This window comes from Furipterus horrens, unplaced genomic scaffold, assembly GCF_987537825.1.
Source record: "Furipterus horrens unplaced genomic scaffold, mFurHor1.1.pri manual_scaffold_6, whole genome shotgun sequence".
NCBI classification, from domain to species: Eukaryota; Metazoa; Chordata; class Mammalia; order Chiroptera; family Furipteridae; genus Furipterus; species Furipterus horrens.
In genome coordinates this window covers 170,091,336-170,118,937 of record NW_028327176.1, presented here as the reverse complement: position 1 = coordinate 170,118,937, position 27,602 = coordinate 170,091,336, and the positions used below count along the sequence as shown (strand labels likewise).

Below are 27,602 nucleotides of genomic sequence, written 5' to 3'. Positions count from 1 at the left end.
TACTTTGAAAATTTTTAAAATATTTACAATAGAATAAAAATATATGGATTTTGATATTTATGACGTTACAAGAATCAATACAAGAATCAGTTAATTCCTTCTTGTTGCTGAGTAGTATTTCTTGAGAGACATTCCCATTATGCCCAGTTTTTGTCTATTATGAATAAAGTGCTGTTCTTGTAAAAAAAAAATGGAATAATTATAATTAAATCTTTAGCACAAGACAGTCACTGAAAACTAGAAAGCATTATTAAGAGAAGTTAAAGAAAATATGTCAATGGCGAGATATATGATATGCATGTGTTGAAATACTGCATGTTTGTAGCAATTTTAAATGTCAGTTTTCCTACAGATTATCTATAGATTCAACAAAATACCAGTCAAACTTCCAATAGGAATATCTGTAGTAATTGATAACATTATTTTAAGATGTATATGGAAATTCCAATGACCTAAAATAGCTAAAAGAACTTTGAAAAATAACAAAATTGGAGGATTGATACTACCTCATTTTAAGATTTATGAAGCTACAATAATTATGACATCATGGTATCAGTGTCAAGCTAGGTCAATAAATCAATTGTTCGATGAAAGAGAATGGATAATCCAGAAATAGACCATACATGTATGGGCAACTTATTTTTGATATAGATGCAATTCAGTGGAGAAAGGACCTTCTTTTCAACAATGGTGCTGGGAAGTTGAATATATACATATGTAAAAATTAACTTGATTCAAACCTTATATACAAAAATCAACTGAAAGTGGATCATAAATCTAAATTAAAAACCCAACACTGTGAAAATATTTTTAAAAAGGAGAAAAATTTTGTGACCTTGGGATAGGCAAAGATTTCTTAGATACAGAATCAATAGCACGATCCCATATTTAAAAAATTTATAAACTGGAGTTCATCCAAACTAAAAATTTTTGCTATTTAAATGACACTATTAAAAATGAAAGGAACAGTTACAAACTGGGGAAAATATTTCTAAATTATATATCAGATAAAGAAATTATATCCAGAATATAAAAAGAACTTTCCAAAATTAAAAAAAAAAAAAGAAAACAAACACCCCATTAAAAAGTGACAAAAAGATTCAGACACCATACCAAGAAGACATAGAAATGTGAAATAAACATAATACCTTTAGACCATACCAAGTGATGGTGAGGTGGAGGAAGAGGAATTACACTGATGGTGGGAATATAAAATGTTACTGCCACTTTGGAAAAGTTTGGCAGTTTCTTAAAAATCTAAAGATAACTTGTCATGCTACACAGCCATCTTGCTCCTAGGTATTTACCCAGGATGAATTAAAGCTATGTTCATACAAAAAGTTGTGCATGAATGATCATAGCGGTCTTATTTATTGTAACTAAAACTGAAATTCTGAATATCTATCCATAGGTGAATGGAAAAACAAATTGTGGTATAGCTATACAATGGAATTCCCCTCTGCAATAAAAAGGAATGACTATTGATTAATGTACCTACATGAATAAATATAAAAATTATTATACTGAGTGAATGAAATCAGGTAAAAAGAATACATATTATGTGATTTCCTCTATATAACATTTTAGAAAATACAAACTAATCTATAGTAACACCTAACGTTATTACATCCATCGCTTTATTTACTTTTCACCAAATAGTAGCCATATCTTCATATATCCGTTTTACAGATGAAAAAATTGAGCCCAAAGAAGTTACCATACAGAATGTGGCAGAATGGTACTAAAATCCTGGTCTGTGTGACCCCAAAGTTATGGTACTTTCCATCAAACCACAATACAACACTTACAAGCACATCTAAATAGATCTGGGTGCACAGGATAAAATCCCTAAAACTTTTTGAGGAAATTGGTGAGGGCTTTGCTACTGAAATCTTAATGCTGGAGATGCAAAGGCTCTCGAGTAGTTAGAATTTTAAGGGCGGGTATTATTGATGACTCAGCGGCAAATTATATAGTATCTTCAGGTAGAAGTAATAGTTTCTTCATTTTTGCTCCTACAGTTCTGTTGGTGTGGTCAACGTATAACTCTTCTATTTCATATCTGTGAGTTATACTGAAGTTTGTATTTGACAATGACAGTGGTCTGGCGGTGCCATTTGTATTTTAATAACATCTGAAATTTTAAAGCACCTATATAAAATCATCTTACATAGGTAGATTTATTATTCATAACTTTACAAGTTATACACTATCTCTATTTTATTGATAGATTAATATAAAAATAACCTACAAGTGTAAAATAAACAAAACACTTAAGCCATATAAAATTAGAAACTACTTTTTTTTTTTGGTAAAATTTTGTATTGGAGCTACAGTAAACAACAATTATAGTTCAGGACAAATTTTTAGTAGTCAGACACATTCAAGTGAATGTATAAGTTACACTTCAAGCCACTTGTGAATTGAATTTGTATTTTTATTTCTTACTATTACGGATAATAAAAAGCTGATTAAGCTTTTAATTCATTTCTAGAATTTGAGAACTTATCTTTTATGTAAAGTATCACCATTTCAAAAAGTGTAGTTTGTTCAGTAAGATATTGAGATTTTTTTTTACATAGCATGATTCACTGTGTTCAAAGAAATGAGGACATTTACTAGCAGGTTGCAGATTAATTCATCAATATTCATCATTACCACAAGTGGCCTTACACTTGCTATATCTAAAAAGCTATATTTAATACTTCAGCATGTTACACAGGATTACGTGTTAAATGAAGGCTCAGTGAATCTTTTTTTATAATGCAGATAATCCTTTATTTAGACAGCCAATGACAGTTTACTTGAGGTATTAACGCAGGACTCATGTACATGAAACCATGAATTTCATGAAAGCCTGGTGATTTATTGTAGCCAGATTCTCAATTTTACTATATATACCCACTTAAAAAGAGTATATTTTTTCCCCGTCTAAAGTTTCGGCTAATTCGTTAAAAAGTATACACAAGTTTATTAGTGCTTATTATGGGCCTAAAGAAGCCTCAAAGATTAAAGTTGTAAAAGACATGTTGCTGGCTCTTATTCCACACACAGTCAGCTTTTCCCCTACATTATCAGAAACCAAACTTGGAAAATAACCTGGAACGCCGATGCAGGCCTAGGATACTCGCTAGTAACACTTGGTCCAAACCAACAAATCCTGAGCAGTGGAACTCCGCCTCTTTGGAACTCCAGTCAGTCAACCTGCGTGTAGGCGGGGCCACGCCAAAACAGACCACGCCCCGACTCCCGCAATCTGCACGAGTGCGCATGCGTTCCCAGGCAGGCGGTTGACCCTGAGAGGTTGCCGTCGCGCAGTGCGCAGACTATACGTTGGGCGTGCGCAGAGGCCTGCCGGAAGCTAAAATGGCGTTTAGGTGTTCTCCAGGCCGGAGTTGGCGCCTTATCAGTTTCTGAGCAGTTGTTTTGTAGAGGGCTGTGGCGACCGCCCTCTTCGCCGCCATGGCTCGACATCGGAATGTTCGAGGCTATAACTACGATGAAGGTAGGTGACAGGCTTATGCCGATGTCATTTTCTCCGTTCCAGCCGGGATCTCATCTTATTGGCTTCCTCTTCTGTGTGCGAGTTCCTCGTCAGTGGTGTCTACCTGGAATCCATAGCAGGCTCAGCTGGAGAAAATAATAGGCTCTCTGCGTGCCAGAGAATGGCGTTGTTTTATGTCGTGATTTCTGCTTTCTGGGACTGCTCTTATTTAGGGCGAAGGAGGTGCCATACGGCGTCATATGGGAAGGACTCTTGGCGAGGTTGGGACCCGGTGGTTTTTATGCGCGTAAGCATTGTCACGTCTCCATCGCTTTGTTTCCTCCCAGATTCGGTAAACACTGCCTACTTTTAGTTCCTTTTCCCGACCCCTTAACTCCTTTTCAAAAATGCTCTTGAAACGTTGCTTACTTGTAAGACACGGATTGACTTAGTGGTTCCATATTGAACAGTTTTGCTGCTACTGTTTTAGATATACATGGTAAAGCTTTTGTGTTTTCATACCTATTAAGTACAGAATCTGGCTTGAACCAACTGGTTAATTTTCTGAGTTTCAAGTTAAATTGGAAATTTAAGAGACGGTAGAAAAGATACATATTAAAAAGGCCCAAAGAACAAGTCGATTAGGTATTAGGTGGATACTTAATTCTTGATTGATAATTCTCAATATAAATGTATTTTGGAATGGAAAGAAAAGCAATACTAGAAGAAAGAGGGCTTCTTCATAAAGGACTTACTGATTTGAAAAAAATGAGAAAAGATGTGAACGTTTTCTAGGAGTTTAAAAGAAGTTAGAATTAGTTTAGAACAAGCACAACATCTCTGTGCAGTAAATAATTATGGACAACGCTAAGCCTCATACAAACTAAAATTATAGACAAATATGATCGCGTGCAAAAGAGGCATAAAGACCTATTGCTTTGTAAAGTTCAAAGCATGTAGTGTGCTTAATATGTTGGTGGTTATTATTGGCATTCCCAGCAGGGTACTGCAGGACATCAGAATGCTCTAACCATAGTGGAGGGTAGCTAATACCCTGTTCTACGTTTGGAGACTGTACCTGAACCAACCTGACATATGTTAGTTAGGGTCCTGGTGTTTCCTTCAGAATGGAGGTTGTTTTAAGTATTGCAGTGGATGTAAGTATTGGGTGTGGATCACTGTTACGTAGAAATGACTTTAGCCTGGGAGATATTTTTGCAGATATGCTATAGACATGAACAGGCCTAATTAATAAAGTAATTTGTTTCTTTAATAAATATCATTTCCTCCACAAGTATTAATTGAGTGCATATTCTTCATTAATTGAATCCCTGGAGTACAGATCTAAGCTTTGGGAGCGAAGTCTAAAGGGGGAGAGACACAAGTCATAGATGATTAGAGTATGAGATGCTTCAAGAAGTACAATTCTGTGGAAGCTAGGGACGTTCCAGCACCTTATTCAGAGTGGGTTTGAGTAGGAATTCTATGTGAGGGAAAGCGTCATGGAGAAGTGCTTGGCCTGAGGGAGGGAGTGCGAAGCACCTTCTTAGCAACCCCAGGTTAGGTTGTTAGGTTTCTTTGGAACAATTGATGACATCATAACCAAGCTCCTCCTGTAGCATCAGAGGCTCATGCCCTTTTCCTGCTTACAAAATTTCTACTCATTTTACGAGTTCAATTTATTTCTCTTCTGCCAAGTTAAGCATTCCCTTGTCTCTCAGAATAATTTAAAAATTCTCAAAACTAATATAACTTCATTGGAGAGAGTTTGTGATTTGGATAGCACTTTACATGACTGCCTTAACTACTAATTTAAAAGTGCCAGGAAGGCGAAGTTCATACTTGATATTTACTTCAGTAGCTGCCACATTAATTGCGTGAAGTAAATACTCCCAAATTTTTTTGAGAAAAAGAACCACTTTACAAAAATCCGAGGAAAGAATTCCCTGTCTTTTTTATATTGTGTTACTTTTAGGCTCAATTTAAGTATTGAGAAACTGATCTAGTAAAAAAGATGCTTGTTGGTTTTTATATCTAAAAATATTTTTTTGTCAGTGGCTCTTCATTTATTTGCTAATTATCATTAATTTGGGATTGTCATCTAATTTATTGAATTACACATTTTAATCCAGTAGTAGCATTTACCTAACTTCTCTTTGCCCTAGACATTTGCTTTCAGCCATTGAACATGCCTTCTTGCTGCATGAATACCCTCGGAAACTAGCTAACTGTCCTTTGGAATTCATTTAAATATCCCTGGGATCTTTCCCTAATTACCCCATTCCCAATTCTGTTTTTATTGTTCATATGTGTGTTCCCCAATAGCTCTGTATTTCTCATGTCAAACACTTGTCATATGCTTTTGTAATTGTCCATTTTCTTTACTGTTCCCTGTTAGATTTCAAGTTTGTAGAGATCTGGGAATGTGCCTGTCACTCACTGTTTTACTGCAAACGTCTCTAATAGTCCCTGACATAGTGTCAGTATTTGTCAGATGAATAAAAACTTTATGTGAACATTGATGTTCTTTGTGGGCTTTTAGTGTTAAATGGTTTGATTCATTAATTTATAATAAAACAAGTATTAATTTAGTGCCAAACATGTGCCAGGTAGTTGGCTAGACAGAGTCTTGTGCTAGAAGCTTATGGTCTCATGGAGTGAAATGGATATACGTAATGCTCTGAAGACTTTTGATTGGAAGAGTGTACTAGAGAGTAAAGATGGCGGGGGGGGTGGGGGGGGCGGGGGCTTCCTGCTTTTTACCCAGAGTGATCAGGGAAGACTTCTGCAAATAGGTGACGTCTGAGTGGGAACTTTAACCATGAGGAGGAAACAGCCTTAGAAAAATTTGGTTAAAAACATACTCTAGTCAGTAGGAAAAAAGACCAATTAGCCCAAGCACAATGACCTCAAGGGAGTTTCGAATAAGCTGGTTTTTATAGAGATTACCTTGTTCTGCATGAAGAAAAACTGCTTTCATGGTGATTATATACCCTGTGCTAGTTATTTGTAGGAAAAATAAATGCTTTGCTTATAGAGGGCATTTGGTGAAAAAAGTGGATGGATTTCATTTTGGATGTTTGTCAACACTGGAAAGACAATTCCAAGTATGTGATCTGTGGGATTTTATATTACTTTTGATCACATGAGGTGAAAAATTGGAATAACTTAATAAAACCCAATTAACTAAAAACTGAAGAACCACGTATGTCTCTATAAATATAAAGTCAGTAAATACCTACTTTGTAAGCAAAATTTTTAGACTTTTGGAAAAGTGGACATTCCAAGTTCTAATTCTTTTTTGAAGATTTTATTTATTTATTTGTAGAGAGAGGAGGAGGGAGGGAGAAAAAGAGAGAGAGAAACATCGATCAGTTGCCTCTTGTATACCTCCCCAGCCAGACACCAAACCCGTAACCCAGGCGTGTGCCCTGATCAGGAATGGAACCAGTGACCTTTCACTTTGCAAAACGAAGCTCAACCAACTGAGCCACACTGATTGGAGTCCAAGTTCCTTTAATTTTGATAACCAATTTAATATCTTTTGGAAAAAATTCAGATGCTTTCTTGTTAATTACAAAGAATATAAGAACTTGTAAATGAATTGATCTCTTGTGGTTTTATTTTAGATTTTGAAGATGATGATCTCTATGGCCAGTCTGTAGAGGATGATTATTGTATTTCACCATCAACAGGTGGGAAATAATTTGATTTTCATTATTTAGGTGTTTAAAAATGTTAAGTACATATTATTGTCATTCTAATACTACAGTGTTCCATAAGACCGTAATACTATGTAACATTTAAAAAGATAATTATATGTTTCCTTTTAAAGGTGTGAATAGAATTTAAAGTTTTGATTCCATCATTTAGCTTTAAACAATTTGAAAAAAACTCAGAAAACTGGCTTTTCCAATATTCATTCTAATATACAGCTTATCTAAATTGTACTAAAATGGTGATTCTTATCTAAAACTAAAACTTCTGAAAGCAGACAAGTTACTTATATAGTCTCAGGAATCTCCTGAACATTAGAAACATTGAAGTGTTGTGCACAGAATCCCTTTGTACAGTGTTTTACTCTATCTCTTGTTAAACAATTGGGTAAATAAATCAGCTACATGGAGTTCAGACTTCTGATGAAGCCATAGATTGATTTAGAGTTCAGATTCCTTTAGGATTCCACATCAGAGCTGCATCTTCTGTTGAATCTGCCAAGTTTTCTTTTTTGCCAGTGTATGAAGAAAACATTCATATGTTCTATCCAGCAAAGATTAAATCTTTGATTCCAACTTTTCTTTTACTAATTTCTCTAACAATACATCTATCTTCAAATTTCAATCTACTCTATAAACAATTAGTTAAAATGCCCTGCAAAATTTTACTATGTCATAAAAGAGAGGTACAATGAAATATAGTTAGGTACAGCATAAATGTAATTCATAAAACTCATTTTCCACAAGTTTAAAGGCTTAATGTGATTAACATTTTCATCAAAGTCTGCCTTTTCTTTAATACATTGTGGTCTGCTGAGCTGTCCTCTAAGCATGTACCATTTTAGACCAAATATGTCTCTTCTGACTTTTTAGAATTCCCATTTTCTTTATAAAGCCGTAGGCCCTCTGGAAGTTGTCTTAGTACTTCTGTTCTTTCCATCATCATTTTTTTCTTGTTAATGTGAAATACATGGACTTCCGGCCAAGATGGAGGCCTAGACTGACACGCTCTGTCTCCCTCCACAACTAAGAAGGAATACAACTACTGCAAAACCAGAAATAACCAGAAGTTCCAGAAAATAAAGCTACATGGAAGTTCAATGTATGAAGTTATAAAGAAGTGGTGCTTGTCTTGATGGGTAGGAGGGGCGAAGCCTGGGTGGAGAGGTCAAGCTGTGTTGGCGGTGGCAGCTGCAGCGACGGTGGTGGGACGATGGTCATCACAGACATCCATATTTAAAAGAGGCGAGGAACACCTGGTGAGCACCCCTGGCTGCAGACCAGACCTGTCAGCTCACGATTCTAATGCTGGGGAAGGCAGACCCCCATTGCCTCGGATTGTGAGGGCCAGAGAGGGTGGGGATGGAGGAGGAGGCTCCTGGTCTCTCAGCAGAGAGTGAATGACAGGAATCCATCGTGGACCCCCGCCCCCACACAGAGCACCACAGCGTGGTGAGAAGGGTTGCCTGGTAGTGATGAGTGCACGGGGCTCTGCCCCCTATAGCATAGGAGGTGTGATGGCCCTGCCCAGGAAGCAAAGGTAAACACAAAACTGTCGGGATGGCACAGATCATGGTAGAGATCCTGGTGACGCAGCTGACCAGGCAGCAAATATCTAATCTAACAAAGTAGCACATAGGGAATCTTTCTGAGGCAGGAAATCTTTCTGAGGCACAGTTCAGAGCTTTGGTTATAAAAATGCTTACAAACCTAACAGCAGATCTTAAATAAGATGGGGAAGGAATGAAGGCTGGCCCTGCTGAAATGAATGAAAACACATACAAAACTAATGGTGAGGGAAAGAAAACCAGGGATCAAATCAACAAATCGGAACATAGGGAAGGAACAAACAGTCAACCAGTGCAGAAAGAGGAAACGAGAAGTGAGGAAAATGAGGAGAGGCTCAGAAACCTATGAGATAGCTATAAGCGGGCTAACATCCAAATCATAGGGTTGCCAGAAGGTGAAGAAGAAGAACTAGAAATTGAAAAGTTATGTGAAAAAATAATGAAGCAGAACTTCCCTAACTTGGGGAAGGAAATAGACTTACAGGTCCAGGAAGCACAGAGTTCAAAAAAACTGGACCCAGGGAGAACCACACCAAGACACATTATAATCAAAATGTCAAAAATTAAGGCTAAAGAGAGAATCTTAAAAGCAGCAAGAGAGAAGAAGAGAATTATATAAAAAGGGGTCCTAATAAGACGATCAGCTGATTTCTTCAAAAGAAACTGCAGGCAAGAAGGGACTGGCAGGAAATATTCAAAGTAATGAAAAGCAAAAACCTACAACCACGATTACTCTATCCAGCAAAGCTGTCATTCAGAATAGAAGGGCAGAGAAAGTGCTTCCAGGACAAAGTAAAACAGAAGGAGTTCATCAGATCCAAATCACTGTTATATGAAATGTTAAAGAGGATCAAAGTATGAACATTAAAATGAAAACTATCACAACAACCAACAACAGAAGCTAGGGAACTGAAACAAAGGCAAACTAAGTAGGCAGTGAGAGTGGGAAAAGAACTATAGGTATGGGGAACATTTTGGGAGGAGGTCAGCAGGGAGGGCGATGGGGGGAAAGGGAGGGTGATGGTACAGGAATTAAGAAGCATAGTAGGAGGAAGTGGAGTAGACAGGAAGATGTTGAGAAGAACTATATGCACAACCATTGGGCATGGACTAAGGTGTGTGGGGGGGTGGACGACTAGAGGGAGGAGGGGGTCACTGGGTGGAGGGAAACCAAGGGAAAAGAAGTTGGGACAACCGTAACAGCATAATCAATAAAGCATATTAAAAAAAGAAATACATGTAGCTCTTTTTAAATACTTTCCTCATTTAGCATAACTAATTAGGGCCTTTCCACTTTTCCTTTAATATTACACTGTTTCCAGTCAGTATCCTGTTAGACAGAAATTGCATCAGTTATTTTTCCAGAGAATTTAATGTGAAAAGTTGTTAACTAGGTAGGTATTAGAGAACAAAAAATGCAAAAAGAACAACAAAAGTACCGAGGAGGTAGTAACTTCAGGAAGCATTTCCCATCCTATTTCCTAGTGGAACAAATGAATGAAGTTGAAACCAACCTTTTAGAAGCATATGAAGGGGCTCCTTGTTGCTGGGACTTAGACCTGCGTTGAGATCATTGTACTTTGTTCTCTGCCTTTGAAGTTCAAAAGAGAGACTGTAGAGTTGAGACTCAGACCTCTGAGGAGGGGGACACAGCATGGCTGGTACTGGTGTCTCCGAAGAGTACCTCTGAAACTGGTATTCAGTGTCTCCGAAGAGTACCTGTGAAGCTGGAATTCAGCCTTTGAAGAGGCAATTCTAGACAACTGGCTGATTATAGTGTCTGAGGATTGGGCGGAGGGTGGAGTACATTGAAGCTGGTTCTGGGAGTTCTGGAAAACTGCAAACTGATAATTAATTGCTGTTACTGGAACAAACTGCTTCTTTAAGATGAAGTGCTGCTGGGGTGACAGTTACTGGATAAGAAGCAAAAAGGGAAGGAGCATTTGGTTTTCATCCTCCAGCCTTCCAGTCTTCCTTTAGCATCTGCCTGTTGGCTGGTTCTAAAAGGAAGCCACCTGTCAAAGAAGAAATGTGCTTTACATGGCCTTCAACCCTAGCTTCATAAAACAGAGTAAAGAAGGCTGGTTAGAAGCTGGAGGTAGCTTTATCAGCATTTGTTTAAACTCATTCAGGGGTTCAAAAGATCACATTTTGTAGAGATTGAGGATAACCCTTTGGACTCTGACAATTCATTATCACAGTTGACTAGGTGATAGTGATGTCTCACAGCACTTATTTGATCACTCATAAGTATAGTAGAAAGCATGTCATGCTCATGAAACTGAGATGATGATGTCGCTGTGATAATTAGGAGATTTTAAAAAATTATTCTACATAGTAGTCTGGATTGAAGGTGGTACATAAGTATATGTAGGTAGATAGGAGAATATTACACTGATTTGGAAGACATGAAGATGTTTTAGAGCATGTTTTTAAAATGTGGTCCATGTACCTTTAGCATAATTCAGAATTTGTTAGAAAAGCAGTTCTTGACCTTATCCTGGAGTTAAAGTCTCTGAGGGCAGGGTGTAGCTACCCTTTTAATAAGACCTCCAGGGTATTCTTAGACTTGTTTTGAGAACCCTTTGTTTAGGACAAAGGTGAAAGCATTGGATTTGGAAATACGAGGTCTGTGCAGAAAAAGTTCAACCATTGTTAATATTAATGAGAACGGTTTGTGCGACCTTGATGTAACCTGGCAGCTGAGGAGAGTGGACTAGAATGAGCATGCGTGAACAATGATGACTTCACTGTATTAGTCAGTGGGGGTGGGAGAAGCCTTTGAGTGAGCATGTGTATAGTGTGGCTGTTGAATTCAAAATGGCAGAGTGAGTAGAGCAATGAATTTGCATCAGATTTTGCATTAAGCTTGAACATTCCTGCACGGAAGCTATTTGAGTGATTTAGAAGGCCACAGCAGTGGGCAACTGGTGATTCGCAGCTTCATCACAACACGCCTGCTCATGCGTCACGTCTCGTGCAGAGTTTTTTGGCAAAACATTAAATCAGCCAGGTGACTCAGCCTCCCTACAGCCCAGATTTGGCGCTCTGTGACATCTGGCTTTTCCCAAAACTAAAGTCACTTTTGAAAGGGAAGAGATTTAGGACTGTAAATAAGATTCAGGGAAATATGGGGTAGCTGATGGTGATTGGGCCAAGGTGCCTACTTTGAAGGGTACATCATTGTCCTGTGTACAGTGTTTCTTGTATCTTATATCTTCTTCAATAAATGTCTATTTTTCATAGCACATGGCTGGATACTTTCTGGACAGACGTTGTAGGTTCAAAGAGATAATTATAGGCCTCCAGGACTTGGGAGTTGGTTGAGTATGGCTTGCACAAGGGTGAAAACCTTCATAGAGAGAGGGACTACTGAAAAACATCTTACTATTTCAGGTTAACACATTCATTTATCTAGTCTTATGTGGAGAAGTCATGCTTAATCTTGAATAATGAGAGAAGTACACAAGGTTGGGCATTGTGAGAGTGTTTTTCTGACATTTGCATTTGTGGCCTAGTTTTCTTGGGGTCAGAATTTACCCTTGTCTCTCCCAGTTCTTGATGTGTGTCTTGTGTGTGGTTCACGTCCAGGACAGTCTGACTCTGAGAGTTACTTTTGTACACACGAAGATGTCAAGCAGCTTTATCAAAGCAAGAGATAAATGGTGTTGAGTTTCTTCTATGACAAACTGATATTTTTAAAGCATGTGGTTTTTGGTTTTTTAGATTTTTCGAAACACATACATAATAATGTTTCAGTCAATGACAGACCACATATATGAAGTTGGTATACCAGATAGCTTAGGTGTGTAATAGGCTAGCTATATAATCTAAGTTTGTGTAAGTACATTACGATGCTTGCAGAACGACAGAATCTAATGATGCAATTTTCAGAATGTATTCCTGTTGTAAAGCAGCACCTGTCTGACTATATAAAATAGCAATATAATATCAGAAACTCTTCTTTTTTAGGGCATATTTTCCAAGTGATTTTTAATGGAAAATTAGTAGTTTTAGAAGGATATATTCTTATAGAAGCAGGTAATGCCATTGAAGAGATGATTACATTTTTGGTCTAATAAATTTTGATAATTAAGTGATTTTATCAATAGGAATTTCTAAAATTCATCAGCAAATGTATATATTTTTTAACTCTCTTAAGCAGTTTTCCTGTTGAGATGGTGATTTCTAAATGTTAAGCTTTTTTCCCTTTTAGTAGGATTGACTGTGATACTGAATATTGAATATACATCCTGGAGCTTGGGATAGCAGAAAGAGGCTATATATATAAAGCTTTATTTGAATGGTTCTGAATTTGTTTCAACTAATGCAATTAGAGGTGTCAAAAGATAAAGTAAGGCATATTAATTTTTTTAAGAGTTTTTTGGAGCAGACAATTTGAATTAGGCAACTCCAAACTGCAAGTGGTCAGGAGTGCTCCACTATAGGAGATGGGAGCAAGGTTTTTATAGAGAAGACACAAAGTAAAGCAAGGAAGTTAATTTGCTTGTCTGTAGCTTAAGTGGTTATAGGATATGTGGACGAACTGAGCCAAAGGAAGAATGTGGGGCTATCTGGTATTACAGTATAATCACAATTATAGAATAATAATCTGTGGTTGGTGTTCTTGGACTTTGTACCTGGTGTTGTTATGCAGTGATGTAAAACATTGATGTATTGGGAAAATCTCATAAACCAAAGCAACTTGAGTATTATCCCTTCATATTCTCCTGTTTTCATTTGGTATGAGCTCATTTGATTAAGGAAATGTGTATTATAGCAGAATAAATTGAATTCTCTAACCAGTTCTTTAGTTCTCTTATTTTGTTCTTGTCTAAGATGTCTTCCACCTCTTCAGTTTTTCTGATGTTCTTACCTCCTTGTTATAACTGCCCCAGTCTTCAGTGATTACTTAATCTTTTGTGCTTCTATAACACGTCATCTGTACAAGTTATTGGCTTTTAAAATACGTCATTACATTTTTTTTTCCCTTCCTGCTAATCTCTTTGGCCATCATTTATTTATCCTGTGAATAGATAGCACTTAACGTCATGCCATTCTGAGTATAGGTTTTACACATAAGTCATAGTATTATTGGTTGATATATGCATTATCTATAAATTTTGAATGTAGTTTTCCTTACTTTCATAAGTAGTGACTTCCTGAAGACCTTCACAAAAGTCTAATGTGGGAATGCTAAGCAATAGGCTTAGGGGTCACAAGTTCTTCCAGAAAGTTAAATCATATAAAACCCCTAATAACACCTCACCTTTAGAATACTGTATTGATATTTTTATCTTTCTAAACATATTCTTTAATATTATTCCTTCACAATTGAATATAGTCTCCAGGAATTGAGTTGAATGGGCAACGAGTTGAGGCAGAGGAGTCAACACTTCGGGCATGCATGAGGATTTTCTTCTTTGCTCACTTGTATTTTGTATATGATACGCAAGCATATATTGGCACTTTCATATTTTGTCTTTCCTCCTTTTAATGAAATTTATAATACCCAATTACATATCGAGTGGTAACACTGTATCAGTACTGTGGAGTAGCACAGACTGGTGTCCAAAAGTTAAAGTTAGATGTATGACATTAGTATACAGAGTCAGTGTATGGTTGAAGGTGAGATGTTCAAAAGTGAAGACCTATGATTTTGGTCAACTCTTGGGTTTGGGCAAATCAGCAATTCTTGGAAATTGAAGGCTAGTCTGTGTTTTCTTAATTACACCAAAAAGCAAGTTTGATATGAGGTTTGGAATATTTGTACCAAAGAAAAGATGATTTTAAGGGAGATAGATTAATAGACAAATGATGTATTATGAAAGGTAGTTTTGAAAACTGTAGAGAAAGTAAGCTCAGAGGAATGGTTTTGGAGATAGGAAGAAAGAAGGAAAAAGGGAAAGTAAGAGGCTAATGAATAGTTAGGACATTTGAGAAGGATTTAAGATATGATATTTTGTCTTTGTTTCTATTCATTATTTTAGAATTTAGATAAATGACTATAGGTAGTAGATCAGAATCCCTAATTTTTACTTTAACTTTGTTTAAAAAGTTAATGAGAAGTGGATGTACAAAAGCATTCTTCAATCATTTTCTTCCATCATTGATATTCTAGCTGCTCAGTTTATTTACTCACGACGTGACAAACCTGTTGTGGAGCCTGTAGAAGAATATGATTATGAAGATCTGAAGGAATCCTCCAATTCTCTTTTGAACAGTCAGCTAAGTGGATTTGATCAAGGTATGGTCTGTATTTCTTGTTTGAAAATAATTAATAATGAATATAGTAGAATTTACCATTTTATTGTGATTGTTCATGATAGTGATTGTGGGTAGTAAAAGTACAAATGCATCTTATTATATTTTCAAAGATAATTTACATTTTATTAAATGTATTTTGTAACCAAAATATATGGTTAACTGTTTATTTGAAAACTGATTGTGTGGCTATTATTTAGTAGCTGGAATTTTTTTGTTGAAATCTTGATCTGATCTTAGGAGAGAAACTTCAGTGATCTATTGTCTTTTAATTATTATTGTTTCATAAGCCCTATGTAGAGATTATGATTAGATTACAAAAGTTCATTTCTTTACAAAGCGTTAGGTTCCAGAAGGCTGTTTTTCTTTTTTCTCTTTTAAAATATTTTAGGTCCAGAGTAACACTATATAAGTGTCTTGATGGGTCAAGTCCATGTAAATTAAGTTTCAAGATAGAACTTGTACATGGTAATGATAATGGTTCTGAATTTGCATCTTTTCCATTCTCTTAAACATTCTAACAAAGATATTTGTATTTCGACTTGGTCTCTTATAAGTAAAATTCAAACGTGACATTGTTTCAAACATATCACTCAAGCCATAGGTAGATGAACAGTATAGCAGAACTAAAATGGCCAGGTATGACAGTGAAACCGTCTCTTGGTAGTGAGCAGGGTTGAGCTGATTTGCACTTTTTCTAGAGTGTGAATTTTTCTCTATGAGTGTTGATAAATTGAAAATTAGTAACAATTACTTTGAAAAAAAAAATTAAGAATCTGAAAGCTGAGCATTGAATAAGTCAGTAAAATAACCATATCAAGAAAAATGGAGACAAAGCACAAATACATGAAATCAGAAAGGGAAACATTGTCATGGTGATGTCACTAAGTGATAGAGTTTAAAAAATTTCTTTATCAACTGCAAATATATTTAACAATATGGATAGAAGCTTATAGAGAAGCTGCTATATAAACTATTAGTATTTGATTGTATATTTGAAGAAAATGTTACAGTTGTGGGGTGAGAGAGTGGGAATAGAGTAGCAGTCTTATATTTTTTCTGCTGTGCCTCAGGCTGATTAAGAAAGTATGAAATTCAACGTTATGTTTGAGAATAAAAGTTAATCATTCCCATCTGACATAATTACATGATAACGATAATGATGATGTTAGCTGACCTTTACTAAACGCTTTCCAGGAACTGTTCTAAATATATTCCGGTATTAATGTGTTTAATCTTCACAGCAACCTTCAGAGATAGGCCAGTTAATTGTCCTCATATTAGAGGTGAGAAAAATGAGACACATTGTACCAGCTAGTAAGTGGCATTAGGATATGAATCAAGACAGTTTGAGTTCATATTTCTACTCCTTGTGTATGTGTAGAAAATAGTTGCTATAATGACACAGGTATGGTATAATTTTCCAAGTATACATTATTGTTCTAAAATTAATGTTGGACTATAGCAAAGCAGAATTACTCAGATATTTGAGGAATTTATTTTTAACACAGTCATGTACCCCTAAACAACAGGTTACGTTCTGAGAAAGGTGTTGTTAGGTGACTTCATTGGTGTGCGAACATCACAGAGTGCACTTACACAGACCTAATAGTATGGCATGTTGTACACCCAGTCTGTATTGTATGCCCACTGCTGTTAGTCTGCAAGCCTTTTAGCACGTTACTGTGTAAAGCGCGATGAAATGAAGACTCGGTGAATAAGGCGTATGAGGCGGCTGTGGTGTAACACGGCATACTGTTTTAGAGCACATTTTTTAGTAAGGGAAAGAGTACACTCTACAGCAGCAATTTTCAGCCTGTTTTTTTAATCTCTTGGTGCACGTAAACTAATTACTAAAAACAAAAATATATAGTTTGCTGATCTGACAAAAAAATAAATGTAATTTTGACTCATTCACACCAGATGGCTACTGTTGTGTTGCCTAGTGTCCTTTGTTATTTGACAGTCTAGGGGAAAAGAGGTCAATGCCCCTGCTAAATCGTCAGATATCGCATGTTTGGCACACGGGTTGAAAATCGCTACTTTAAAGTAATGATAAAACATACTAAATATGTAAACCAGTAACAGTCATTTATTATCATTACCAAGTGTCAAGTACTTCACTTTGTTATTTGTGCTATTTTATTATGTGACAGGCAGCTCAGTGGGTTTGTTTACTCCAGCATTACCACAAACATGTCAGTACGCATTGCTCTAGGATATTATGATGGTGATGCCACTAAGTCATAGGAATTTCTCGGCTCCATTATAATCTTATGGGACCGCCATGGTACATTAGTTCATCGTTGACCAAAATGTCATTATGTGGTGCATGACTAATTAAAATAGAAAGTAATGGAAAAAGTACCAAATATTGTTTTTATTTTTAACAAAGGTAAGGTATTGTTAGTAGATTCCTGTTCAACATGTAAGCATATAAAATGCAATGTAAGTTGCATTTTATGAAATGGTTTTATGGAGTCTGCAAACCTCAGATCTGTTTAAAACTCCTCAGACCTGTTTACAACTCCTCAGAGCTGTTTACAACTCCTCAATAGTACTTGATTGAATTTTTAAAGAAAGCGTGATTGTTGTCATTGTGGGGTGTAATTCCATGATATTCAGTCATATTAATGAATTAGAATTTGCCTGATATGTGTAAGTTATAGTTATTGTGAGGACTACAAAATATATAACCTATTTTGAAAACTGTCAAATGCTATACAAATAAAATTAATATATTCATCCATTTTTATTCAGTGACCTCTGCCAGGTCCTATTTTAGGATCCAGGGATATAATCCTCATGGAATTTACATCATTAATGAATATTATTAGCAGTTAACTTTTTATAAGTAATTAATATTGTCACCAGAAAATAAAAATTCTTAAAAGATTTAGACTTTAAGAATAAAATTTTTATTTTTATAAAGAACGTTCATTCTCTTCATCTGCTGGACTTCCTTATTTTTATGACATTTTAATATTAGGTTATCTTGCCCATTTTTTTCAGTTATTAAGGGTGATTTTAGTGGGCTGGAGAAAACTGAAGCTAGCTTAAAAGAAAACTTAAGGTAATAGAAATTTAATAAATTTTAAGAATTATAGTTATTTCTTGATTAATGAAATTTTTCCTTTGATAAGGGGAGATAGTATGTTGTGGATAAAAATATAACTATTATAAATAAGTTGTGGAGGAAAAAGGTGAGTTGAATATCCTATTATAGTTTCAAATTCTTTTTTCAATTTTGAAGACTGAGTTTTCTTTTCATGACACCATTTATTATGGCTTTTAATTATTGTTGTCTGTTTTAGCTCGTCTTTATTCATGCCTTGATCACATGAGAGAGGTATTTGGAAATGCTGTGCCAGATGACATATTGATTGAAGCAGTTCTGAAAAACAAGTTTGATGTCCAGAAGGCTTTGTCAATGGTTCTGGAACGAGATGAAATGCAGAATTTGAAGGTCAAGAGTGAGGGAGCAATATCTACAGGAAAGAGAGCAAAAGGTATGCTTTTACTTGTTCTCTTTTAGTTGTTTTACAGTTAGTGCTTTAAAAGGGGCTTTAATTTGCTTGAGCCGTTATGGAAAATGGGCTGAAAATTTTGCATGTTACCATAACTCTATCATCAACTGATTTTCTAGTTTGCGAATGTTTAGGTTGAGTGCTCTGTGTTCCCTCTTAAATCCTTTTTTTTCCCCCCTACTTGTTTTCATAAATAACAGGGTACAGGAGAAATAAAATCCTATCAAAAACAAGACAAGACACTTTTGCTTTTTGTTAGTAGCTTAGAGAGCTTCTAAATTATTGTTGTTTTTTTAACTCTAATGGGTCAGGTGATGGAAATTAACACAACAATGTCAAGAAATCCCTTTATGATTATAGTATTTATAAATGTAATTTAGTTTTATTTAAATATTGTAAGTATCATAATTATACTACACTTGCATTTTATAGCCAGATGTTGAATTTTAAGTTTGTAGAGTTTGGGGTTAAATTTGGAATTTAGTTGACATAAGAAGGGAACTGAGATACCTTTATAGTAATTGGCATGAGATCTGTTAGTAGGAACATGATGACTTGTTAACTGGGTTAATAATTCCTATAAGTTGAGGACGAGATTTTTGCCACAACAAAGTTACATGCAGTCTGCTACCATGAAATAAGAGTGGCTTTTATTTTCTGTTAAAATTAAAAAAAAAAATTAGGGTGGGGGTGTGTACGTACTTTAAACTGACCAATGTAAAAATGAGTCTGTAATATGTCATCTGTATCAATAGTTTATCCCAGATTACTGCAGAAATTAAATTATAGGGTGGTGTTTGCTTGTTTTTAATACATTAAAAATACAGAAGTTAAACTTAGTTTTTTGGACGTCTTGAATTTGAGACAATCTTGACTATAATTTTAAGTATGTTAAAATCTCACGTTAAAAAATATTTGTGGAAATTAGAACATTGATCAACTTGGTACTTATATTTGTATTTATCAATGAAAAAGTATAAATGTCACTTTAGATGGTTAAAGAAAGACAAAATTCCTTTATTGATTTTTAGAGTATTCACTTTTTTATCAAATAATGACCAGGTATCAGTTTATTTATGTTATAATCAAAAGAAACATTTAGTAATTAAATGCCTCATTTCATGTTTCCTTTTGGTTGCTGTGACTGTCTTCTGCATATGTGAACCTATTCATCTGAAAATTAATGGCTCTTGTAAGGTAAGGAGTCTTATTATCTTACTCTGAAATTTCAGCTGATAATGTTCAAAGCTCTTGTCCTCAGTCTGCAAACCATTTGGATTGCTGTAGCAAGCCATTTGATTTTTCTGGTCCAGTAGCAAAATATGGATTATATCATAACTCCTCAGTTGTACCAAGTCACTTTTTACTTCATAAAAAAAAGAAGCTTGACAGGCCTAAAAGTGAAAAGAAACTAGAATCATGTAAGTTAACAAAAGAGCTGTCACTAGCTGAACTAATTGATGATATGCCAAGAGATTCTTGTGAAAGTCAGCCATTGGTCAGATTATCGCCCACAGATAGTCCGGAAAGTCTAATTTCAAAGAGTCTAGATGCTGATTTGTTAAGTCCTCATGCATCTGAATGTGTTTCCAAAGATGATTCTGTGTTCAAAGGAATACCAGATTTAAAATCCTTAATGATAAAGAACATGACACCAAATAACTCTTTGCAAAACATTTCAGTGCAAAGCAGTTTAGAAAGTTTAAATAATCCTTTGCTCCTAACTAGCTCACTGGAAAATATGGCTCTTGATAATTTAAATGCTCATAAAATGACTGAAGTTGGAAATGTTTCTTCAGTTGAACAAAGTGTGAAGAATTGCATTTTGAAAAATGAAAATATGCAATTTTCTCGATGTGGAAGTCCATCTCTAGCTGAACTGTTTCAGGACCACAAGGAAAAGAATTCAAGTAAATGCTGTACTTTATCTGATCTTTGTAACCAGCCATCTGCCAGTTACTCGAATCTAAATTTGGGATCCTTTCCCCTATCACAACTAGCAAATCGGTGTCAGTCTTCGACTGGAGTATCAGAATTAACAGGATCTCTGTCATCTTTGGCATTTCATAAAACTTCTCCTACAAGAGACTTTGAGAATTTGTCACTTTCTGATTTGATTGCGGAAACGATTGATATAGACAACTCTCGGATTAAGGAAGATTCCTTTAAGCTCAGTTTATCTGAAGTGAGGTCACCTAAAATAGATCCGAATATTGATCTTAGCATTCTTATAAAAAACCCAGATTTTGTTCCAAAACCAGTAGTAGACCAATCAATTGCTCCAACACCGGGAACTAAAGTTTTGAGTTCGAAGCTAGGGAAAAGTTCTATTTCTGTTAAGGATAATAAGAAAAACAATAAAGGCTCTCTGGCTAGGAAACCACCTTTTTCTCTGTCTTGGACCAAGGCCCTTGCTGCTAGACCTTCAGCTTTTGCTTCAACACTGTGTCTTCGTTACCCATTGAAAAGCTGCAAGCGACGCACCCTTGACCTTTATAAGACTTTTCTTTATAGTAGGCAAGTTAAAGACATAAAAGACAAAGAAATAAGTCCTCTTATAGCAATAACACCATTTGACTTCAAATCAGCATCTCCTGATGACATTGTAAAAGCTAATCAAAAGAAAGTTTTTACTAGAGAATAGTAACAAAAGGAAAACTTGATAACTGTTAGAGCTTTTTATTTTAAAGTGATTTAAAGTCTTTATAGAATGACTTTATATTATGAATTTAAGTTGTGATTTTATATAAAAATTGTCTTAAGTCAGTTGATAACTTTAGTTGATATGTATTTTTGCACTGAAATTTCATTTTTACTCTTTTTTAGTGATAATTGGCTTTAACTTGATAGCCTATAATGGGTGTATGTTTACAAATTGCATATGAAAACTTGATATTGTGAAATCAAACCTCAGATACAGTATTTTTGTTTGAAGCATTGAAGTTTTTTACAATGAAACATTTTCTTTTATAAAATATCTTTTGTGCTTTGTTCTTAAACAAAATGCTACCACTTAGGATTATTATAGTTATGAAGATATTTTTAAATCACTAAATATAAGCATAGCTGAGCTATAATTATATTTTAAAACATTCAGAATATCATTCCTACCTTCATTAATTTTCTGTAAGTGAATCCTAAAATTTTTCTATTGGAGAAACCTTTAAATTCCTGACTTTGAAGAATACTGTGGAGGTTGTTGAAATACATTTTTTGATAAGAATAAAATGAAAATCCTTTAAGGGACCCTGTAAATATTGAAGTTGAATTAATAGATTAATACATAAATTATTTTTATACATTTTCAAAATCATTTTTGCTAAATGCATACTTTAAAATAAATATATAGAAAGTGTTTTCAAGTCTGGCTGCATATTCCTTGAATAGGTAATTTTATCGTATCTCTTTAATTTTTTTTACTGTAAGTAATGAAATCTGGAGTTTCCCTCTTTGCTACTGGCAGCTACAATTGCTAAGTTTCAGCAATGGCAGACCAAATAAGAGCTCTTTTAGTCAGTAGAACAAGTATGCAATTCTTCCCTTCAGGCAGTTTCTTCACCTAGCAGTCAGAATCATCAGTGGAAATTTTCAGATACTGTGGCTTCACTTGAGACATGGTGAACCAATCTTTGAGGGTTGGCATTTGGGAATGTGTGTTTTCAAAATAGTCCCTTATGTGATTCTGTATGTTACTTCTACTGGAGAACTACTGCCTTAGAGAAAGAAGTCAGTGGAATGAAGGGAATTACTAATGCTTAGAATAATATTTGACCAACCTGAATTTATAATTCGTATTTTCTGGTAATTAGGAATACAAAAGAATTACTAAATAGAAATTATGGTCTTGTATATAAGGGGATGTTGATATTATAGTGTTTCTTGCAGAAAAACATAGTATCTAAAATATTATTTCTTAATGAAAATGAAATAGTTCACCTTTTACCAATAAAAGAATATTTTTCTCTGGCAGCTACTTCACTATACTTTTGATAAACTTCTTTTGTATTTCTATTTTCTGTTTAGTAGCAGAATGACATTCCAGTCTTTTATATTATATTCACTGTTTTGGTAGGAAAAGTTAAGCCAGCATTATGTCTTTATTGTTTTGGACCAAATGCTTTCTTACGATGTCTTCAGGTTTTATTTTTAATTGACTATTTCAGTGAACATCTTACTGATGCTTAGGTCATATAAATAACATATTTCATGATTAATTTTAAAGTTTGAATGACCTCAACTGTAGATTTTGTTTTTCTAGATGAAGCAGCTTAGTTATTTTGAACTTTTAGTGTATGACTCATCACTTAGATTTATATATAGGCGGTCTCCAACTTAGAAGTGAATTGTGTTCTTTTTGGAACTGACAGTAATTCTTGATAGAGTAAGTGCTACATGTGTGGTCCACTTTGCATGTGATGCACACAAATCCACAAATACTTATTTAACCCATACTGAAGTTGAACTGTATCATACCTTCTTTTAAAAAAACCAGTTTTCAAGTGGAAACACAATACTTTTAAGTCACATAGTGAATCTTGCACCGTGAACTGAATTCCCTTTGTTGGCAGATTAGGATTATAACTACCATTTATGAAATTATTTTAGGAGAAAAAGGCCTATATTACAGGGTGATAAGGAAGGCAATGATTTTTGAATGTCTCCCTATTTTTTCCTTGTCGTGGCTCCTGGTCTGTCAGGCATGTACATGGTGTGCACTTGCCCTGTTGACTAAGGAGGTGTCACAATCGTGTGATTCAGAGGGTGGAATCTAGACGACCCCTTGCCCCTTCCACCCTTGGCCGTTAGCCCTCGGCAAAGAGACAAGTCGTGGATATACTCCTAGTGATAACAGTTGCTTTCACTAAGTGCATGTTCTGCACCAACTGCTGTTTATTGTCTCGGTAGCTCAGATATGCTAAGTGCTTTTGGTTCACTTTCCAGTTCAAATATCAGTTTTGAGGTGCAAAGCAATTTTTTTTTTTTTTTTTTTTTTTTTGCATTATCAAGTGCATCATATTTTACCCTAGGAATAGAAATAATATTGTAATTACATTCTAAATGATATAAAATACAAAAGCATTAAACATTACCATTTTACTCTTAATTTTTTTTTGTTGTTGTTGTCTTTTAAAAGATCTAATATTCATAGATGTTTTGTCTTTTTACGTTCAAAAGTCTTTGGATGGCTTTTTGGTTATGGTTCTTACCATTGATTGCCAAGAACAAGTGTTTCACTTCCATACAGAACACTTTGCTTAACTTTTCTGCCTTTTTTGTTTTACATTTTTCTTACTTCTTAGTTACTAAAGTGGCATTTTAACCTTTCTCCCTTTGGCTTTGAATCCTTTCTTGAACATTTCCTTTACCCTTTTTCTTATCATATATGTTGTAATAACTATTCCCAGTGTTTAATATGTTTAATATAGTGCTTTTCTTTGTATGTAAAATGAAGCACTGTTAGGATAAACAAGGAGAAGAATAGTGGATTCCATATGATTATTTGCCTTTTAAATTGACCCTGCAAATAAACAAGTACACAATTATATATTCAGAAGAACTATAATATATCAAATTTTCTGTTTTGTGTTCACACAAATAAATATTTGGTTATAAAAACAGTTTTGTAGTAGCCTAGAAATTGTTTTCTGTTACATATATAAACAAAGATAATGTTAACTAGACAGGGATTGAGTGAATATCTTTGTTAGTTTTTTAAATTATAATAATGTAAAGCTCAGTTATATATTATAATTTTTAAGGTATAGAAAGACTTGTTGAGTGTATGTGTACATTTTTGTAAAAACTGCATTAAAATAAATGATAATTCTGAGGTTTTCTTGAATCAAGTGTGAAAATGCCACAATTCATTAGGATTTTTTTATATAAGCTTGTTATTTCAGAATGATTTATGCTGATGGTACTGCTTTATGTTCCTGTAAACAAATTAAAAAAACAACTCCTTGGTTATGCAGAATTTCTTGTAAGTCATTTAGACTCTTGCTTTCAAAAAAAAAGGAAAATTATACATATTTTTACTTTTTAGGACTCACATAGAAACACTATTATAGGTTGTGGTGAATATGTGTGATGTACTTGTAAAGATGGCAGTGGAAGGTAAAAGAATTGATAAAATGCACATTTCTGGTGTTGAGATGCCTGGTTTATATTACAGTACATGACTTAAAGCATCACTTAGTTGCAGAAGATATAGCAAGATGAACAAAAATACAGTTCTTAACTTTCAAAGGGCAGGGGATTTGAGTGCTAAACACATAATTGTATTTATTGCAGTGTGGCGTACATAACATGACACTCCTCAAAGCTGATGTCTTTGCCTTCCTGATCCAAGTTGCCACCACCTTCTCGATTTCCCATCTTTATTAGTAGTATCACCATCTTCCAGTTGCTTAAGCCAGAAACCAAACTAGCATAACCTTTGATTTTTCTTTCATTTACTTGTAGCTCATTACCAGTCCTTTTTGCTTTACAAATAAATAAATATGCAGTTGCTTGTTCCTTGTGGTAGTTATATTTTATAGTCATATATTAGTGAACACTGAATGTCGGCAGCCGTCCGTCTCGAGAGACGATGGTGTAGCTTCTTAAGAGTCTATCTGCACCGCCGAGAATGGCTGTGCAGTCCGACTCGGGAGTGACATGGTATCTGTCTCCTCTCGTGTTGAATCGACATCTTGCGATGACGCTGAAGCTACAGAGCCTGGGCAGGGTAATATGGAGGGTCTGCTGTTGCCCATGCATCAGACCCCCCCTCTCTTCGCAGCTGAAGGGTCCAAGGGAAAGACGGAGTCGATACAGCTTGGGTTCAGGTGCGCCGCAGGAGTTGCCGGTGTTGACTACAACATCAAACCGCCTTAGGGACTCCGGCTCCGGATTTTCTGTCGGGGTTTACTCCCTTAGCCTTTCCCCTGAAGAGGTATGCCGCAAGGCAGCGGAGGTTTTTTGGAGTCAGAGTTTTCCTTCTCTAGTGAACACTGAATGAAACGTGTGAATACTGAGCCATAGCTCCTATAATAGAAGGTTAGGTTCCTCGGTTACTCTGGTCACAACATTTTTGTCAAGCAATTTTAATACATGACCTTACATTACGTATTTGTCTAAAGTTACTTTATTTAATGTATATTGTTTATGTATTATTGACTCATTAACATTGAACTCATGGTCGGTGGCACTGTAACTCATGCCTGAACAAAGATTATCTAACACATCTTATTCGTAAGGCGCATAACAGCTGCCTTGTTCTTGGGAACACTAAATAGCGCTTCAGCATTACTCTTGGAGGCCATTTTAAACAGCAAAACTACAGACTTAAATCACAGTGCAGAATATGTGGTACTAAGCAGGTCATGAAAAGGACACTTGTGTACAGTATGAGAGCTGAAACACGACGGGGTGCTGCCTTACTCAACCTCAGCTGGGAATGTCAAATACTTTGCTCCTCTGCACTTGTCTGTGAGGGACTGTGGAAGTGCCGCAAGTGATTTGGTGGTTACAAATTTTAGCGAATGGGTGAATCAGCTAATTTGGAATCTGTGAATAATGAGGATTTACTGTATGTTTATTGACTTACTACTTTGTCCTTATTACTATGTCTTCTCATAAAGCTCCTTAGCTTTGGGCAAAGGTATTGAAACGTTTAACTCGTTTTCTTCTCAGTTTATTTCTTCCAGAACACTTTCTACACTTCCCAAGATACAGCTCTAATTTTCTGTTTCCTTATATAAACCCTTTAAATTATTTTATAAGACCTTTTATGAACTGGTTTCTGTTTGTGTACCTCCCTATCCAAACCCACCCGAGAATACCGACCTGAATTTACTCTGCTTTGCTCCTCCCTCCCCAACCATCAGTTCTCTCCTTGGCTAATTGCTGTTTAGGTTGTAGTGTATTTATCACTTTACTCCCATTCTTGTCACAGGGAAACCTTCGCATGCACCAGTATTTCACAGTATTCCTTTTAATACCACGCTATGTAAAAATCATACCTACCCCATACAGAGAATCCCTTTTCTTTGTAACCCTGCTTTATTGTTTCTCACAGCACTTACATCATCTGACATTGTGTGTGTACACAGTTTTGTTTATTATCTGTCTGCTATTCCTCCATGTAATTGCTGCAAAAGCAAGGATTTTATGTGTTTACTGCTGTATCCCCAGATTGGAATATGCCCACATAAATGTAAAAAAGGATTTAAAGTAAAAAGGTAGTCTTCTTAATACAGTTCCACAGTCTTGGTCCCCATAGGAAGTTATAAATAAATCTGTAAGCATATTGTCTCTTTAGTTTTCTAGAAACTTGCGTATTGTACATATATAAATGTACATATATATCTTTACACAAATGAGAGGATATTAGACACTTGTATATCTGTATCACTTATATTTTGCAAGTCTCTTTTTACCAGCCTATAGAGATCAATGTCATTGTTTTTAAAAGCTGTGTAGAATTCCATAATATGTTTGTACATTAAAAAGGCACTGTTGATAAACATTTTAAGTGTTCTTAGTTACTGTTGCTAATGACCCCAAAATGAACATCCTACATTTCTAGAAATTGAGTTTCTAGGCCAAAAAGTATAACTTTGAAATTTTTGATAGCTACTACATTAATTGTCCTTAATAGAGATACTGTAGTACTAATTTCCTTCCCACAAGTTTATGAGTGTCTCCTTAAATTCTCACAGATATGGTTATTGTTTTTTGGTATTATGCCAGCCTGATAATTAGAAAACTTTTTTTTCATTTACTTATATGTCTTTAATGAGTGAGTCTGACTGCTTTATCATATACTTATAGATTATTTGTATTTCTTTTTCTTGGAATTATCTGTTCCTAACTTTGCCCATTTTTCTGCTGGTTATATTTCATAATGACTTTTAAGAATGTGTGTGTATGTGTATTTAATACATAAATACTAAGCAAATTAGTCTTGTGATATACATGGAAAGTAAATTTTCTGATTGCCATTTTTAAGGTTATTAGAAGACAAATTGTTAATTTTAATATATTTGAACTTATCAATCTT

At 35.1% G+C, this 27,602-nt stretch overlaps 1 protein-coding gene across 2 annotated transcripts in view; it reads left to right on the top strand.

The window, feature by feature from the left end:
• Positions 1-3,347: 3,347 nt before the first annotated feature.
• HBS1L (HBS1 like translational GTPase) overlaps positions 3,348-27,602 on the top strand; it is an 81,742-nt gene continuing 57,487 nt past the window's right edge. Inside the window, exons 1-5 of one of the 2 annotated variants that reach the window (XM_090279877.1) lie at positions 3,348-3,505; positions 7,114-7,179; positions 14,890-15,015; positions 18,347-18,541; positions 19,762-21,228. In XM_090279877.1, coding sequence (XP_090136003.1) covers positions 3,463-3,505; positions 7,114-7,179; positions 14,890-15,015; positions 18,347-18,541; positions 19,762-21,203 — 1,872 coding nt within the window. In that variant the 5' untranslated portion in view covers positions 3,348-3,462 and the 3' untranslated portion in view covers positions 21,204-21,228. Of the gene's footprint in view, positions 3,506-7,113; positions 7,180-14,889; positions 15,016-18,346; positions 18,542-19,761; positions 21,229-27,602 lie in introns of those variants that run through there. The other variant, XM_090279876.1, reaches the window with a different exon arrangement.